Below are 19,965 nucleotides of genomic sequence, written 5' to 3'. Positions count from 1 at the left end.
TTTCTGTTAGAACGTTTAAAACAGGGTACTAGCACAAACAGGCAGCCTGGGTGGCTGACTAGATGGATAAGAATATCTTGTAGAACAAAGTGGCAATTATATCAAAACGTTAGAAACAGTCAAAATCTAAATGCAGCAGCCCATTACAAACAGTATTGTAAGGTGCTTAAAAATGTTATTAGGAAGGCAAAAAGTATGTGGTATGCAGATAGAATAGCTAAGTCTCAGGATGAAATTAAATCATATGGTCAGTCGTAAAGGAAGTTGCTGGTCTGCAGAGACAGGTCGAGGATATAGAATCAGTGCGTAGTGGGAATGTCCGTGTTACTGATAACTCGCATATATGTACAGTATTTAATAATCACTGACTGAATATAGCAGGTGAACTAAATAAAAACCTAGTCCCAACAGGGAATCATATAGCGCTCTTAGAAAAAAGTGTTCCGAGACTGTTACCTGAAATGCTCCTCCATGATACTGACAAGAGGGAGATTGAGTTAATAATTAAATCACTAAAGACAAAGAACTCTCATGGATATGACGGGGTATCTAGCAGAATACTGAAGTATTGTTCTATGTATGTTAGCCCAGTTCTCAGCCATATCTGTAACTTTTCCTTTAGGAGTGGTCGGTTTCCTGACCGATTAAAGTACTCGGTAGTGAAGCCACTTTATAAAAAGGGAGACATTGATAATGTTGACAATTTTAGACCTATTTCTATGTCATCGGTGTTTGCTAAAGTTATCGAGAAGGTTGTATATACAACATTACTGGAGCATTTAAATTCACATAATTTGCTGTCAAATGTTCAGTTTGGTTTTAGAAATGGTTTAACAACTGAAAATGCTATATTCTCTTTTCTCTGTGAGGTTTTGGACGGATTAAATAAAAGGTTGGGAACGCTAGGTGTTTTCTTTGATTTAACGAAGGCTTTTGACTGTGTTGACCACAAAATATTACTGCAGAAGTTGGACCATTATGGAGTAAGGGGAGTAGCTTACAATTGGTTCGCCTCTTACTTTAAGAACAGAAAGCAGAGGGTAATTCTCCACAATATTGAGAGTGGTAGTGATGTTCAGTCCCAATGGGGCACTGTTAAGTGGGGCGTTCCCCAAGGGTCGGTGCTGGGGCCACTGCTGTTTCTTATTTATACAAATGATATGCCTTTTAGTATTACAGGTGATTCAAAAATATTTCTGTTTGCTGATGACACCAGCTTGATAGTGAAGGATCTTGTGTGTAATATTGAAACAGTAACAAATAATGTAGTTCATGAAATAAGTTCGTGGCTTGTGGGAAATAATTTGATGCTAAATCACAGTAAGACTCAGTTTTTACAGTTTCTAACTCACAATTCAACAAGAACCGATATTTTGATCAGACAGAATAGGCATATTATAAGCGAGACGGAACAGTTCAAGTTCCTAGGCATTCGGATAGATAGTAAGCTGTTGTGGAAAGCCCATGTCCAGGATCTTGTTCAGAAGCTAAACGCTGCTTTATTTACCATTAGAACAGTATCTGAAATAAGTGACACTTCAACACGAAAAGTAGTCTACTTCGCATATTTTCATACGCTTATGTCGTATGGTATTATTTTTTGGGGTAATTCTTCTGATTCAAAAAGGATATTTTTGGCTCAAAAACGGACTGTTCGAGCTATATGTGGTGTAAGTTCGAGAACCTCTTGTCCACCCCTATTCAAAAATCTGGGAATTCTGACATTGCCCTCACAGTATATATTTCCTTTAATGTCGTTTGTTGTTAGCAATATTAGCATATTCCCAAGAGTTAGCAGCTTTCACTCAGTTAATACTAGGCAGAAATCAAATCTGCATGTAGAATGCACTTCCTTGACTCTTGTGTAGAAAGGAGTGCAGTATTCTGCTGCATCCATTTTCAATAAGCTACCACAAGAACTCAAAAATCTTAGCAGTAGCCCAAACACTTTTAAGTCTAAACTGAAGAGTTTCCTCATGGCTCACTCCTTCTATTCTGTAGAGGAGCACCTGGAAGAGCTAAAAAATTAAGCAAATTCCAGTGTTACATTGTTGATTTTCTTCATTTAAACTTACGACTTGTCACCTGAATATGTTTTTCATATTTCATTTTATCTGTTTCTAATATCGTGTTATAATTTCATGTATTGACTCGTTCCATGACCATGGAGACTTCTCCTTAATTTGGTCCCACAGAACAATAAATAAATAAATAAATAAATAATTTGTCGGACTGTTTCAGTGTGCATGTCCATCCCATATTCCTGCTGCACTGTGGCAGCAATTTTCGTTGCCGACAACCTCAGATTTGTTTTCATTTTTCTTATTACTCCGATTTCCTCCCTTCTACTCAGCTTCTTTGGTAGCCCTGTTTTTGGTTTATCTTCAATTCTATCTTCTCTGTTGTATCTTCTTATAATCTCACCTACAGTACTCTCACTCAGTTGTAACAACGCGGCAATCTGTCTTTTGGAACGTCCTTTAGTGTGATGGAAAATAATGAGTTGCCTCTTTTCAAATGACGAATTGTTTCCTTTCCGCCCCATCGTACTGTGCACACGCGTGTTAACAACATGGAAACGCAGCACAGAATGAGCCTGCTCGGTCTACAGCTAGCACCACCACCGCCTATACGACATGTGCCCAAATAATAAAGTGACTGCATGCTGTGGTGTTTTATAATGGAAATATACATTGCACATTATATTATACAGCGACCTGCCTGTGGTACATTGTCAGACAATATTCACACTACACATTGGACCGGCAATTGCTTCTCGTGGGCCTTAAATGTTCAAGGAGAACTTCACTTTCCTAGAACAATGAGGGTGATTGAATACTTTTGTGATGCACTGTATCTAGTGTGCCCACAATAATTTGTGGCCTTTTAAATGCGCCCAAAGCTCAAAAAGTTTGAGAACCACTGGCCTAGATGTATGGATGAAATTGGAAGAATGGAAGGAATGCAGTAAGTGTGAGGAAGAATGTGTCATGCAGGTCATTACATCAATATGTATACTCTGCAAACCAACATGAGGTGCATGGCAGAGGGTACATCCCATTGTACCAGTTATTAGGGTTTGTTTCTGTTCCATTCATGTGTGTAGCATGGGAAGAATGATTGTTTGAATTCATTATTCAACAAGATATATTTTACATTATCCAAATCATGAAACATGTGAAGTGATGAAAGACTCAACCAAGTTGTCAACTTATCATCAAAAGACTACGCAGTTGTTATAGGAGGTGCCAGTTGGTTGGTTTGGGGAAGGAGACCAGACAGCGTGGTCATCGGTCTCATCAGATTAGGGAAGGATGGGGAAGGAAGTCGGCCGTGCCCTTTCAGAGGAACCATCCCGGTATTTGCCTGGAGTGATTTAGGGAAATAACGGAAAACCTAAATCAGGATGGCCGGACGCGGGATTGAACCGTCGTCCTTCCGAATGAGGTGCCAGTGACGTATATCATAATGAAACAGTTGGAGCAACACAAGCACTGAAAGAGCTGTTGGGTAAGCTAACACATACTAATGTAATAGTGGCTAAAATAACTCACCAGTATGATCTAATACAACAGTCATGTGTGAATAATGAAATAGAAAGAGCAAACAAGCTCTATTATTCAATACGTAAACATTTCAAAAATGTAACGATACATGTTGGATTTGGTAACAACAATTTGAAGGGATTAGAAAAGAAAATTTAGTAGAAGAAGCAATAAGTATTCCTTCAGTACCAAAAATGATTTAATATTGTTACATGTTAATGTACAATCCCTAAGACGTAAGCTTAATGAATTACAGTACAGATCAGATAAAATTAACTGCAGCATATTATACATTAACGAACACTGACTGTAAAACTTAGAAATAGATTTACATGTACCAAATGGCTACATACTAGGCACAAATTATTGCAGAACTACTATTGCATATGATGGAGTGATATTTTACACAAAAGAAAATCCAAGTGTGCAGCATTCAGTAACAGACCTAAACAAGCACTTCATTGAAGATGCATTTGAAGCAGCAGTTGTAATATTGCAAACACAAAAAAAAATTACCATTGATTCCATGTACCATACACCAACTTCTGACGAGAAAGTTCTTACAAATAAACTGTATGCATTAGTCAAAAACTTCACTAAACACAAAAACCACAAATTTTTACTGCAGGAGACTTTAACATAGACATAACAGAAAGTAGAAAAATCAAACAATGGAAAATCCAGGATGGAATGTAACAAGAAGAGAAAAGGAAAGTTGCTACTCACCATGTAGCAGAGATGCTGAGTCGCGATAGGCACAATAAAAAGATTCACACAATCATAGCTTTCGTCCATTAAGGCCTTTGTCAGCAGTAGACATACACACACACACACACACACACACACACACACACACACACACACGCAAGTGCAACTTGTACACATGTCTGCAGTCTCAGAGAGCTGAAACTACCGTTTCTGTGTGTGTGTGTGTGTGTGTGTGTGTGTGTGTGTGTGTGTGTGTGTGTGTCTATGATTGTGTGAATCTTTTTATTGTGCCTATCGTGACTCAGCATCTCCACTATACGATCAGTAGCAACTTTCCCCCTCTTGTATTGTTAGAAAGTAGAAAAAAATGTAAATAACGTGATTACCTGTATAAAAGCACTAAATCACTACTGTATAAATTACAAACCTACTAGATTAGATGCATACCTTGATAATGTAATTAGTAATGTAAATAGGGGTCAACTAGAGTATGGTGTGATTAAGCTGGAATCATCTGATCATGATGGGATATGGGTCAGAATAGGCAGTACAAAACACGAGAGTACTAATCAGTTAGTCATATATAGAATATTAAGTGAGAGCAATATTGAACAACTGAAATGTGAACTTGAGGTAATTGACTGGCTACATATACTGCATAATGTAAAAAATCTTGATGAATGCTTCTCTGTTTTTTATCTATAATTATAAATGCAAGAGACAATAATCAGCAGGGGTGACCAAGGATATCACACATGCAATAGATCATGAATGATGTAGAATACAACACATACATGGAAATGAAGAGGATGGCAGACACTAGAGAGGAATGGCATTCTACTGCAAAAAATTATCTTGGTCAAAAATCACCTCAAGTAATGTCCTAAAATCTATAAATAAACTTTAAAACTCAAAAATAGAGGATTACTATAGGGTTAGTAACAGTACTATTACACAATATCCTTTTCAGTCATGATACCACCAACATATCTGGCAAATCATATTCTCGATGAAGGTGTGTTCCCTTAACATATACTGCATAATGTAAAAAATCTTGATGAATGCTTCTCTGTTTTTTATCTATAATTATAAATGCAAGAGACAATAATCAGCAGGGGTGACCAAGGATATCATACATGCAATAGATCATGAGTGATGTAGGATACAACACATACATGGAAATGAAGAGGATGGCAGACACTAGAGAGGAATGGCATTCTACTGCAAAAAATTATCTTGGTCAAAAATCACCTCAAGTAATGTCCTAAAATCTATAAATAAACATTAAAACTCAAAAATAGAGGATTACTATAGGGTTAGTAACAGTACTATTACACAATATCCTTTTCAGTCATGATACCACCAACATATCCGGCAAATCATATTCTCGATGAAGGTGTGTTCCCTAAATGTCTGGAAATGAAATTTACACTTAAACTCTGTAAGAAAAGTAAAAGATAATTTCCAAATAATTATAGACCCATAGCAATAGTTCCCACAGAAAACAGTATACATATGTAAATTTACAAATATTTTGAAAGTAATAAATTGCTGAGTAACAGATAGTTTGGCTTTTGATCTCAGCTATCAACAAGAAAAGCAGTACAGTGTTGCCTCATTAATGTATATGAAGGATTTGAGAACAAGAAACACATTTGTGCAACATTGTTAGATTTAAGTGAAGCCTTTGAATCTGGCACACATCTACACCTATATGATTAGTCTGCAAGTCACAATTAAGTACCTTGCAGAGTGTTTATCGAACCACCTTTAAGCTACTTCTCTATCACTCCATTCTCAAACACCACCAAAAAAAGAACATCTAAATCTTTCCACATGAGCTCTGATTTGCCTTATTTCATTATGATCATCATTTCTCTCTATGTAGGTGGTAACCATTAAAATATTTTCACACTCTGAGGGTAAAACTGATGACTGAAATTTTATGAGAAGGTCTTGCCACACCGAAAAACACCTTTGTTTTAATGACTGCCACTCAATTCATGTGTCACACCTGTGGCACTCCCTCCCCTATTTCACAGTTATACAAAACAAACTGCCCTTCTTTGAACTTTTCTGATGTCCTCCATTAATCCTATCTGATGTGGATCCCACACCACACTGCAATACTTCAGAAGAGGGCAGACAAGCATAGTGTAAGCAGTCTCTTTAGTATTCTAAGTGTTCAGCCAATAAATTGCAGTCTTTGGTTTGCATTCCCCATAACATTATCTATGTGATCATTCCACTTTATGTTACTCATAACTGTAATCTCAAAGTATTTAGTTGAGTTTACAGCATTTAGATTTGGGTGATTTACCATGTAACTGAAATTTAACACATTCTTTTCAGTGCTCATGTGGATGACTACATACTTTTCATTATTTAGGGCCAATTGCCACCTTCTGCACCATACCAGTGTTGTTGTTGTTGTCTTCAGTCCTGAGACTGGTTTGATGCAGCTCTCCATGCTACTCTATCCTGTGCAAGCTTCTTCATCTCCCAGTACCTACTGCAACCTACATCCTTCTGAATCTGCTTAGTGTATTCATCTCTTGGTCTCCCTCTACGATTTTTACCCTCCATGCTGCCCTCCAATACTAAATTGGTGATCCCTTGATGCCTCAGAACATGCCCTACCAACCAATCCCTTCTTCTTGTCAAGTTACCATACCAATATCTTGACTAAATCAATTTGCAATTCATTTTGATCATCTGATGACATTACATCATGGTAGAAGACAGCATCATCAGTAAACATTCTAAGAGGACTGCTCAGATTGTCTCTTCAATTGTTTATGTGGATCAGGTACAGCAGAGGACCTATAATAATTCTTTGGGGAGCACCACAAATTACTTCTGTTTTACTCGATGACTTCCCATCAATTATTACAAACCTTGACCTTTCTGACACAAAATCACAAATCCAGTCACACAACTGATACAATATCCCATAGGCAGGCAATTTAATTAGAAGTTGCTTGTGAGGAATGGAGTAAAAAGCCTTGTGGAAATCTAACAACATGGAATCAATGTGACATCCCATGTGACAGCACTCATTACTTTGTGAGAATAAAGAGCTAGTTGTGTTTCAGAAGAACTATATTTTCTGAATCCATGTTGGCTATTTGCCAATAAATCAATTTGTTTGAGATGATTCACAATGTTCAAGCATACTGTCTGTTCATCTGCATCCATTCATGTCCACTGTGCATACCAACAGAATTGAGCAATTCCAGCAGGACAATGCAACACCCCACATGTTGAGAACTGCTACAGAGTTGCTCCAAGAACACTCTTCTGAGTTTAAATAATTCCACTGGCCACCAAACTCCGCAGACATGAACATCCTGTTCTTTGTGTACATATTATTACATGACATGACAGTGTACTGTATGCTGGTCACATGACACTACTGACAGATGGAGAAAATCTGAAAGATGTCTTAGAATACAATGAAGTAGTAACTGAAATGAATGGTGACTAGTGCAGGGCCAATCTTTTATCTACAAATAAAATGAAAACTGAAGAAATTTACTTCACCCTAAAGATATTTAGAGACGATACATACAGCATTAAATTACTGGGGTTGCATTTCAATCAAAAACTAACATGGGACAAGCATACAGCTTATCTAAGTGGCAAACTTTCTTGTACTTTCTTCCTTCTGCGCAAGCTGAGACACATTATTAGTAAAGATTTATTAATTCCAGCATACTTAGCTTTCTTTCAACCACAACTGCAGTATGGAGTACTACTTTGGGGTAATTTAGTGAGTTCAAGCCCTGTCTTCAAGTGGCAGAAGAAAGCAATTAGGTGTATATTAGGTCTATCAATAAGACAAAGCTGCAAAAAACACTTTAAAGAACTCAAGATAAAGACACTGCCTACCATGTATGTCTATAACTGTTTAATATATGCTAAAGAAAACATAAGGAATTTTAGCTTTAGATCCCAAGTCCCTGCGCATAACACTCAAAATAACAGGAACCTAGAACTTACATATTTAAGACTGAAACTAACACTTAAGAGCCACAAGTGCCTATGTTTGAAATTCTATAGCAAACTCCCAAAGCCACTGAACAATCTACCAATGAATAGCCTTATGCATACCATAGAAGTGTTGTTCAAATGTATACTGTAAGTAGCTGATAACTACATACTGAAGTATGACTATATGTGTGTGACAGTAATATACAAGCAACTCTTTGCCTTTACATATGTCTGCTTGTGTCTGTATATGTGCGGATGGATATGTGTGTGTGTGTGTGTGTGCGAGTGTATACCTGTCCTTTTTCCCCCTAAGGTCAGTCTTTCCGCTCCCGGGATTGGAATGACTCCTTACCCTCTCCCTTAAAACCCATATCCTTTCGTCTTTCCCTCTTCTTCCCTCTTTCCTGATGAAGCAACTGTGGGTTGCGAAAGCTTGAATTTTGTGTGTGTGTTTGTGTTTGTTAGTGTCTTTATCAACATACCAACACTTTCATTTGGTAAGTTACAGCATCTTTGTTTTTAGATATATTTTTCCCATGTGGAATGTTTCCCTCTATTATATTCATTTATACTTTTCCCTACATGTTACTTAAGATTAAAAAGTTTAAACATAATTAAATATGATACTGTCATATAGTATGTGATTAACATGATGTGTGTAAAAGAAGGCTGTATACATAGAAGAATCCTGGAGATACTAGAAGGTATCAGATAGATTATATAATGGTAAGACAGAGATTTAGGAACCAGGTTTTAAATTGTAAGACATTTCCAGGGGCAGATGTGGACTCTGACACAATCTATTGGTTATTAACTGTAGATTAAAACGGAAGAAACTGCAAAAAGGTGGGAATTTCAGGAGATGGGTCCTGGATAAACTGACTAAACCAGAAGTTGTACAGAGTTTCAGAGAGAGCATAAGTGAACAATTGACAGGAATGGGGGAAAGAAATACAGTAGAAGAAGAATGGGTAGCTCTGAGGGATGAAGTAGTGAAGGCAGCAGAGGATCAAGTAGGTAAAAAGACGATGGCTAGTAGAAATCCTTGGGTAACAGAAGAAGTATTGAATTTAATTGATGAAAGGAGAAAATTTAAAAGTTCAGTAAATGAAGCAAACAAAAAGGAATACAAACATCTAAAAAATGAGATCGACAGGAAGTGCAATTGGCTAAGCAGGGATGGCTACAGGACAAGTGTAAGGATGTAGAGGCATATATTACCAGGGGTAAGATAGACACTGCCTACAGGCAAATTAAAGAGACCTTTGGAGAAAAGATAACCACTTGTGTGAATATCAAGAGCTCAGATAGAAAACCAGTTCTAAGCAAAGAAGGGAAGGCAGAAAGGCGGAAGGAGTATATAGATGGTCTATACAAGGGCGATGTACTTGAGGGCTATATTATGGAGATGGAAGAGGATGTAGATGAAGATGAAATGGGAGATATGATACTGCGTGAAGAGTTTGTCAGAGCACTGTAAGACCTGAGTCGAAACAAGGCCCCCGGAGTACACAACATTCCATTGGAACTACTGACGGCCTTGGGAGAGCCAGTCCTGACAAAACTCTACCATCTGGTGAGCAAGATGTATGAAACAGGCGAAATACCCTCAGACTTCAAGAAGAATACAATAATTCCAATCCCAAAGAAAGCAGGTGTTGACAGATGATTCTACTCCATTGTATATGCAGTTTTATATGTCCTGTTGTCTCTCTTGAACTTTGGTTTTGGATAATATTCCAGAAATGACGCTGATTTTCCTGTGCTAACAAATTCCTGGTTCCAACATCTGTTTATCTTTACTAACTAAATCTATACATTTCTCTCTTCCCCACTTCCCTACACTTCATTCTTTTTTTAATGATTTTATTAGCCTTATTTTGAATATTTTTTCCTCAAGCTCATCCTCTGTTTTCCTCCCATAATCTCTACTTTACCACATCTTAACTGTATGGATTATCTCTTCTCTTTTTCAGTTACTTTTTCTCATGTGCATCTTGTTACCCAAATTTTACTACAGTTTCATGATATTTTCAACCATGTTTCATGTTCTCCCCATGTGTATTCCCTCTGGCATGAACTAAGTTTCACATTTTTTAGTTTATTATGCCTGTAGCTTAGCTCTATGAGGAGCATTTGGTATATCAGTGACTCCAGCATGAGTTCAAAGTCATATTTCATAGAGATTTCCCCGTGAAAGGGTCCACAGAGGAAGAAGCCATCCTGGTTCCTAAGGCTGTACTTTTGATTTATTTGTATGTCTGCACCTCAAAGGTAAAGTAATTAAGTAGTTGTCAGTAAGTGTAAGTTGGTTAACATTGGTGGGTAGGATGTCCTGGGTTTGGACTCAGGCGAGAACTGACTGAGGTAATGTTCAACTTCTGACACACCATGTACATGGATAATGTTGTTGATATAAGGTTTTCACATCTTGTCCGTTAGAGGCACCAACAATAAGCCTACCCCTCTCATTCACCCCTCACCTGGGGTTTTGGGTGAACTATCCATAACTCTTCCCAGCTCATAAATCCCACCAGTTCTCCTCCTTGATCTGTCTTTCTTTCCCTTCAAGTCTTCTGCTAGAAGAAGGAGCTACTTTTCCTTTTGTGGTTTCTCCTGCTGCAACTTTATGATTAGACATTTTATGTATCCAAATGTTATGCACTGTTTTATTCAAAGTTAACAGATTGTATCACTACTCAGAGAACTGAGAAAAAATTTTAAAAGGCATACAACTTTCCTTCCGCCATTTGCCGATAGGTCGCAACAACAGTAAGTAGTGGTCGAAAGAAACAGATCACAGACATCAGGCAGTTAGCTTGGACCTCAGTCAACATAATCTGCTTCAAACACTAGTCAACTTGTGCCTGCATCATAAAGTGGTTCTTGATTGAAAATGTCAGTTTACGAGCCTAATTCTTGTCATTTGTGGGAGGTGTTACTGTTTTGTTTCAATATGAAGAAAACAGTGGCTGAGTCTCATCAAATGCTCTCAAGTGTGTATGGTAAAAATGCTATTAGTGAAAGAACGCGTTGTGAGTGGTTTCACCGCTTCAAGAATAGTGATTTTAATGCCGTACACCAGCGTAGTGGTGGAAGAGAGAATGTTTTCAAAGATACTGAATTGGAGACATTAATGAGTGAAGACTCATGTCAGACTCAAGACAAATTGGCACGATTAGTGAGAGTGACACAGCAAGCCATTTCTAAATGTCTCAAGGCTATGGGCATGATTCAGAAAGAAGGAACTTGTGTCTCGTGTGAGATGAAACCAAGAGACGTTGAACAGCATTTGTGTGTTTTTGAACAGTTGCTTCAGAGGCAAAAACGAAAGGGATTTCTGCATCACATTGTGACTGGGGACAAAAAATGGGTTCATTATGATAACCCTAAACACAAAAAATCTTGGAAATACCCCGCCATGCTTCCAAACCGAATATTCATGGTTCCAAGATCATGCTCTGCATTTGTTGGGACCAGCTTGGCATCATGTACTATGAGATTTTAAAACCAAGTGAAACAATCACAGGTGCTCATTATCAAATGCAATTAATGCGTTTGAGCAGAACATTAAAAGACAAATGGCTGTAATACAGTGAGAGGCATGATAAAGTGATTTTGCAGCACGACAATGCTCGACCCCACATTGCAAAAGAGGCCAAATGTACTTGGAAACGTTAAAATGGGAAGTCCTACCCCACCCGCCATATTCTCCAGACATCGCTCCCTCTGACTATCACCTGTTTAGATCAATGGCGCATAGCTTGGCCGACCAACACTTCCGATCTCATGAAGAAGTCACAAATTGGATCGATCTGTGGATCGCTTCAAAAGATGAACAATTTTTTTGGCACGGGATTCGTACACTGCCTGAAAGGTGGGAGAAAGTAGTGACCAGTGATGGAAAATACTTTAAATGATACATGTGTAACCAATTTATTTCATTAAAGCCTCAAATGTTGGGGGAAAAATGGCAGAAGCAAAGTTGTACACCTTGTAATATTGGCACGCAATTGGCTTGCAACAGGAAAAGTCCATGTGCCAGATTCTAGATAATGAAACATATATGTTGTTACACTGAAGTCCACCTACAAGAGGAGATATTCATTTTATATCATTAATTTTTACCTTTCAGCCAAAAATCATCCTTCAGGATCTCAATAAAATGAGCAATTCCTGCATCTCCCAATTCTTTGTTGTCATTCAATGTTATGCGCCTCACACCTCCCAGCATGGCACCATCAATTGCTCGATAGCGTAGTGACTGTACCCAAGATTCATTATACCTTTCCATCTGCTGATGCTAGAGGGGAAGAATGCCAATCTTTAATTTACAAAAAAATAAATCAGAATGCAAGTATTACCTGAAACAATATTTGAAAATGTAATTTTCTTTTATAAGGGGAATGGACACTGAGCCTTCAAATTATCCATGTATAGTTCAGATCCTCTAGACTTCACATTACTTAAGCACACAGTGAATCCAATTAGGGCCCACTGTTCAGCTGTAAGCATAACTTGTTACACACATTACAAAACAATCTCATTAAAACCCTTCACAGTTTGGTTTCACATCATCATTAAAAAACAAACTCCAAAAATGAAAAAGAACTAAAATGAGGCTTTATTGCACAAATAAATACTTAAAGATCCAAAATGAAAAACTCAGTTTTCTTTTGAGTTTGAGCCAGGGTTGTATAATAGTGAAGTTCTCGTACAGTGATACGTATAATTACATAGAAACAAATTAAATAAAAATAAACTAATGAAATAATATGGGAGTAACAAAATATCAAAATAATTAAAATTAGAAGTTGACAAAAGCTATTCAAACACATAAAATGAACTATGAAACAAGTTTAAAACTTTTCAAAAGCAGCCTATGCAAACATATTTATATTATACTTGCAGATCAAGGAGATTTTCCTGAATGGACTGGACTGATTTCACTGGTGCACTGATGAGGTAAACAAAGCGTTTCTTAGCACAGATGTGTCTGTCTTTTCTAGAGTCCTCAAGATATTATGTGCTTCCACATCACAAACACTAAGTTCTTCAGTAATCAGATTGTGAAGGCATGACCAGAGTAAACAGAGCAGCCAATATTGTCCCTCTGCTTAGGTCAATCATTGTTAACTAGTATCTAATTATACTGCAGAAATTATGTGGTGCCAAAACTTGTTTTAAGAAAATAAATCTGTGGTACTCTCCAGCAACTTTTAACTAGTATTGGATCCTTGGAGTACAGAGTAGGGAATGGAATCTGAGATATAGCAAGTGCTACTGCATTTGCTGCCATCAAGGTCCCAAATCACTTTGCTGTTCATAAGTAATTGTCATTTCCATCAATGGGCAGTCAGCCTTGTAGAATGTTGTTGGTTGGGGATTAGGCAACAATCCATATCCTTGTTGCCTTTTCAGCAGGTACCACCAGATAGAGAATGGAGCCTCATTAGCCATAGTACAGAGACTTGTTACTGGGATGGTCCTAAAGACAACTGTGATCAGTGTTACTCCTTCATGGTGGATACCATCTATGACTCCTATGCAAAGGTCTTGCTGAATCTTCTACCTGACACACACACAATGTAACTAGAAGTGCAAGAAAATCTTATCCAACTGGAGCAGATATTTTCTCTCTGTTCCCTAAGGCATGTGCCTAAGACATTTTATAAATCTTAGTGCCTTAAAGGATCATGTATTTAAGATCCTTATGTGTGGTAACCACATGAGTTTACAATCAAGTATAATTTCCAGACATCTCACAATATATTTTACATTTGAACAAAGTCACTCATCACTACTGTGATGAATTAAAATCAATGTACACTACTTTTCATGCCTATAACTTGAAATCTCTATACAGTACCCATCCCTCCAACCTCTTTCACTTAAGTTGCAGCGGACATGTTGCTGTTCAAAGGTTGGAGAAGCAGCAAAAAATGGCATAATCATCCACAGATAAGAACCACTGTGATGGCTTCTTCTGAAAATTATGTTACAAATGGCGATGGCAAAGACAGTGATATTCTTCCTTGTAGGACACTAATCTGTTCAAAATAATCTGGTCGAACCTGACTTGGTATCTAAAATACTGCCTATGAAGAACTGTATAAAGATGGCTGAATGTCAATGGAAGTCCAACTGACTGAGTTATCTGAGGCCTTCTTAGGATTGAAATAAACACCTATGAAGTGTTGCTTTCTCAGGAAAGCCTGTTGTAGCACTGCCTCCAGAAAAGTCAAGTTATGATTTGTGGAATCGTATCTCCTGGATCCACAACGTAAGTGACAAATGAGCTGTAAGGATTTTAATATTAAGTCTAGGGATTCATGTCAAACACTATTTAGGTACCTAATTATTGTACCTACTTCATGTATTTATATTTATGAACTGTTTATCTTTATATGTAACAATCCAGAAACATTCATAGAAAATCATTTCCAACACATTTGTGATATGAGAAACGAAGATGATTTCTTATTATCATCTCACAGATTAAAAGTCCACTTCCAGACTCCTCAATACATGGATAACAAATACTTATAATAAACTAAAAGTGAAAAACTTTCACAGTACAGGTTTGGTGAAAATGTTATCCTTGTACAAAAATGTTATTACTCAACAACAATACTTTTAAATGATGACAAAGCTTTATTTGTTGAGAAGTGTAATAAAACTTGTACAGATGGTTGCAAAGTAAGATTAATTTTAGGTCTTTTTGAGACACTGTATGTGCCCTAATTATATAACTTATATTGGAAAGTCTCCTGTACATTAAATCAATGATTTATGTATGAATGTTATGAGGTATTAAAATTCTGATTCTGAATATCCATGGTTTGCTGTCAGGCTCCAAGATCTTTTACTCACAATCTTTGAGCACAAGACTGGCATATTCACTGGGCAAATATGACCCTTCCTTGGTTTTGAATTAAGAATAAGGATGACCTTCTCCACACATCAAGGATTTTGGGAAGGCTGATGGGATTCCTTTTGCACTATCAGTCAGGTGCTATAGTTAGTAGCTGCAGGAAATTATATGGCCAAGTGCTGTCTCATGGGCCATAGTACTTGCAAACACAGCTTCCACTAAGGTAACTGGTTAGCTGAGTTCAAAGTCTCAACTGTCCCTCCAGTGACAGCTTTGTGATGACACAAAGCTGAACTCTACTGGTAATAGCAGGCATTTCTGTGAAATGGTTCACCACTAGTTGGGGTGTTTATCTTGGTCTGGTCTGACAAGTTCCACAGCACATTACCCCTGTAACAGGACATCACACACCTCACCCAAAAATCCTGTTGAAGATCCCCCATACTGAAGCTGTCTTACTGGAATAATTCATGTGTTCATGAGTTCATGCCATGAACTCCTCTTGCTCTCATTTACAATGCAATAGCATTTTATTTTGTTACCCAAAAAGTGCAATGTTCTCTACACTTGATCAGCAACCATTGCAGCATCACAAACCTCAACCTGATTGAAGTGGCACTCCTCAACCCACCAGAGGATCACTGATCTTCACAGATGTCATTAAAATTGATTGGGTGCAAGCACTGACTTGATGAATCAAAATTGTAATGTAGTCCACATATTCCAGGATGCTCTGAAAATATTCAAAGACAATCTGTTGCCTGTACACTCTGCAACTAGTCTTGCTGAGCATTGATATCAGATATTGCCTTTTGTTTACTGTTCAATCGGTTAGGTGAATGCTCAACAGAAATTAGCCACTGGAGTGCAAATTGTCAACCCCTTTCCACATAACACATCAGCAAAGGTGATGACCATATCAAGAGTTCAATGACAGAAAATGATACCCTAGTAATGTTGAAGTACATGTGGTGCCTCATGTTAAGCAGACTGTTTCTGAACATATGAAGCTGAGACATGATTCCCAAAATGTGTAGGTGGTTGGAGCTGAGACATGATTCCCAAAATGTGTAGGTGGTTGATTCACAGAATATGTTCCTTGCAAAAGCAGAATGGGCAGTGAAATGGTGCAATAAGGTCTATAAATGCCTTGCTGTCTAAATGATCATTAGCAGGTAGGTACAGAGATCATATTGCTACTGTGTGTGATACTTGCACTATTGCAACAACTGCTTTCAAAGTTAAATTGGTGTAAAGAGGTAGAAACAAGGCAGAGTACACTGTATTTAACCCTCTCCTTACTGAGACCTTTCTATGGAGGCACCAAACACTCTATACAAGGGACGCATATGTCTTTGGAATTTGTCTCCTAGAGACAAATACACTGGCTTCATCAGTGTGATGAGTTTCAGTTCTTCCACATGAATCTTGATCCTATCTTCGTTTCACTGAAATAGGAAAACATGTTAAGGGATTTTTCTCTTTCTCTTTATGGGATGGTAAGCCAACATAGATAGGGGGATGTGCTTGTAGACTGAGGGGGCCCCTCTGAGCTAACTTCATATTCCATCTGTTCCAAAAGTGGATTGTTATTTGAGCCATCAGACAAAATAAGTTTTTGATTTTCTTTGTTTTCTGCTTCTCCCTTTTTGGGATGTAGGTGGTTTTGTAAATGACAGTAACTTTCTGCACTTATATTTCTACTACATTTTTATGTTGTCATGAGAGTACCAAACTAAACAACTATTGCTGCTTTTATCAGACTGCAAGGAAATTCAAGAGGAGCACATTAACAAATACAAGTGTTTATTCTAGTCTTGGTGGCCTCTGTATTGTTAAGATTCACTTCAAGCAGTAAAGACTAAATATTATTCTGTATGTCTTCAGTTTCTCAGTTTAGCATAATGTAAAATGCAGCAACCTCTTCTCCTTCTGATGAAATAACTGCTGAAAGGCAATGGCTTACAACAGTTTTTACTTTTCTCCAATAAATATACTGTCAGTTATCATACACATTTTCTGTGTTTTCTTCAAACCATTACAGTAATCATAAATGAATCCTTCAAAACTGGTTGCTTCCCTGACTATCTGAAGCATGCCAAAATTTTACCAGTTCACAATAAAGGTGATGTAGAAAACGTTGAGAACTACAAACCAATAGCCCTATTGTCATGCTTTTCCAAAGTGATAGAAACAATAATGAAAAAACACGCTTTTGAGCTATCTAAGTAAATTCAACCTCCTCTGCAATGACCAGCACGGTTTCAGGCCTGGTAAAGGTACAGAATCTGCAATAGCACAATTAACAAAAACAGTTTTAGAAGCACTAGATGAGAACAGCTATGTAACTGGCCTTTTCCTAGACCTGTCTAAGGCGTTTGATACAGTTGACCACCAGAAGCTGTTGCATAAATTAGAGGCACTAGGATAAGGGGAGTGGTTCTCAAATGGTTTCGTTCATATCTAGAAAACAGAGTACAGTTAGTAGAGATCACACATGTCTCCAGTGGATCAAAGTACATTGAGAAACGTATATCTGATTCACAATATATCAATATTGGGGTCCCTCAAGGAAGTGTACTAGGCCCTGTATTATTTCTGGTGTATATAAATGATTTCCCGCAACATATCAGCCATGGAGAGAAGATACTGTTTGCGGATGACAGCAACATAGTAATCACCAGTAAGACACCAGCACAAATGTTGGAAAATTCTACTGAAGTGTTGAGGGATGTTCACAGATGGTCTCAGGAAAACAAAATAACTCTCAACATAAAGAAAACAAATATAATATGCTTTAGAATGAACAGAAAACAGAGTCCCTTAAATTTAAAACTGGATAACATCTCCATAGATGATGTACCTACAACAAAATTCTTAGGGTTGCGCATTGACAGCCAAATGAAGTGGAATGAACATGCTATGAAACTCTCAAAAAAGATATCCACAACATGTTATGCACATAGAGTCCTTGTATCCGCATGCAGTAGTGAATGTTTGAGAACTGTATACTTTAGATATGTTCATTCAGTAATCAGTTATGGTATTATTTTCTGGGGAAACAGTGCTCAAATTTACAAATGGTATTTAAAATGCACAAGAGAGCAGTAAGAATTATAACAAAAAGCAGTAAGCAGGCCCATTGCAGAGAACTTTTCAAAATGTTAGAAATTCTAACTGTTCCTTGTGAATTTATATTCCAAACCATAGTGTACATCAAGAAAAATATAGAAAATTATAGCACAAATAGCAGTTTCCATAACTATAGTACAAGAACAAGTCACTGTCTTCACCTAGACAGGAAGAATAAACATAAGACTCAAAATAGCTTCTTGTCTGAAGGTGTAAAACTGTATAATAGACTGCCGCAGAAAATAAAAGAAGCAGATAACATGTACCACTTTAGAAAAAATCTTAAATTGTTTTTGCAGGAACACTGCTTTTACACTATAAGTGAATTCCTTAGTACAAAATGATTGTAAATAGCTTATGTTTCACAATATTTTGATAAGGAGCAAAAATGATTGTAAATAATTTATGTGTCACAATGTTTAACTACATGTAACAACAAACTGTATAAATATATGAATGTACACAACTGACAACATCCATACACTTTAAAATGTCCACAGATGGCTAAATAAATAAACATATGAGAAGTACTTCAATCTTCACATCAAATTGAGAACACCACTTAATTTCAGAATTAAGAAACCAAATTGACAGTTCCAAGTGGCATATAAGAAAGAACAATTAACTAATTTGTTTCATACAGAATACAGTTATAGTGCCCCCCCCCCCCCCTTCCACTTATTCTTGTACAAAATGCTACTCAACTGTAGCACTGTAGGCCAGTGATTCATGGAATGTGTGTATTGCAGTTGCGTAGTTTCTCTTATGAAGTTACTGCAACATTGTCCCTTCTTTCATGGTCCCTTGTGCTAGTTTTTCATATGAAAATAAATAATTAATTCACACAGGAGCTGTGCTCTTCTAAATCACATTTTTTTATCATTTTTTCATTTGTATCATTCATTGGTAATGAATACAAAAGGATACACTTCACACTTACAGACTGACATGTCACACAGCATACTTCTCGCTTAGACAAATGATCTTGCGATGTGTTCAGCTACTATACTTAACTCATACGTCAAATTATGTAAATAAGTAATGACTTTCACAATTGCAATCAATCCCTTATGTAAATATCTCACATAAAAATAGATTATAAAGTTAATATTTTCCTTTCATGGATACAGTACTGGAATTCTTACTTTTCTTTGCTGGATGTCTTGCTATGTTCCTTTACACAACTATACACCAGTAATGTCTTTCTGTCTCTGCACACAATTTTTCTTAATAAGACTAATGTCAAACCTTAATTACAGTTAGTTACTTGTTCCCTATGTCAAACATAGAATGCTGATCTTCTATGGTACAGAACAAGTTCTTAAGGCGATACCTCTTTAAACTAAAGTTGAAAACACTTCTGCTACCTGTCAGGCATTTTTATTTCCATCTGTAGATTCTCAGAGAGTTTTAAATCTGAATATTTCAGCTCTTTCTGAGCCAAAGTTATATTTAGTAAAGGATAATGCAGATCATTTTTCCTTCAGGTGTTGTGAATGTCTTTGTTTCGCTCAAACTTAGAAGGATTGTTGATAGCAAATTTCATAAGTGAATAAATGTACTGTGAGGCTGTGTTTAACATTCCCAGCTACTTAAAGAGAAGATGTACATTTATGAATTACACACATAACTCTAATTACTTTCTTTTGTCAATGAATACCTTTTACCTAAGTGAGGAGTTACCTCAAAACTTTATCCCGTAAAACATTAATG

General features: G+C 37.1%; 1 protein-coding gene across 1 annotated transcript in view; it reads right to left on the bottom strand.

Annotated features, from left to right (window-relative positions):
• The window catches only part of LOC124613752 (centrosomal protein of 78 kDa-like), a 191,025-nt gene that overhangs the window by 12,341 nt on the left and 158,719 nt on the right, over positions 1-19,965 (bottom strand). Inside the window, exon 6 of the mRNA XM_047142467.1 lies at positions 12,375-12,549. Within this exon, the coding sequence (XP_046998423.1) occupies positions 12,375-12,549 (175 nt within the window). The remainder of the gene's footprint in view (positions 1-12,374; positions 12,550-19,965) is intronic.

Source organism: Schistocerca americana, chromosome 4, assembly GCF_021461395.2.
Source record: "Schistocerca americana isolate TAMUIC-IGC-003095 chromosome 4, iqSchAmer2.1, whole genome shotgun sequence".
Taxonomy (NCBI): domain Eukaryota; kingdom Metazoa; phylum Arthropoda; class Insecta; order Orthoptera; family Acrididae; genus Schistocerca; species Schistocerca americana.
Note: the sequence above shows the minus strand (reverse complement) of the source record. Positions and strands in the feature narration are given on the sequence as shown.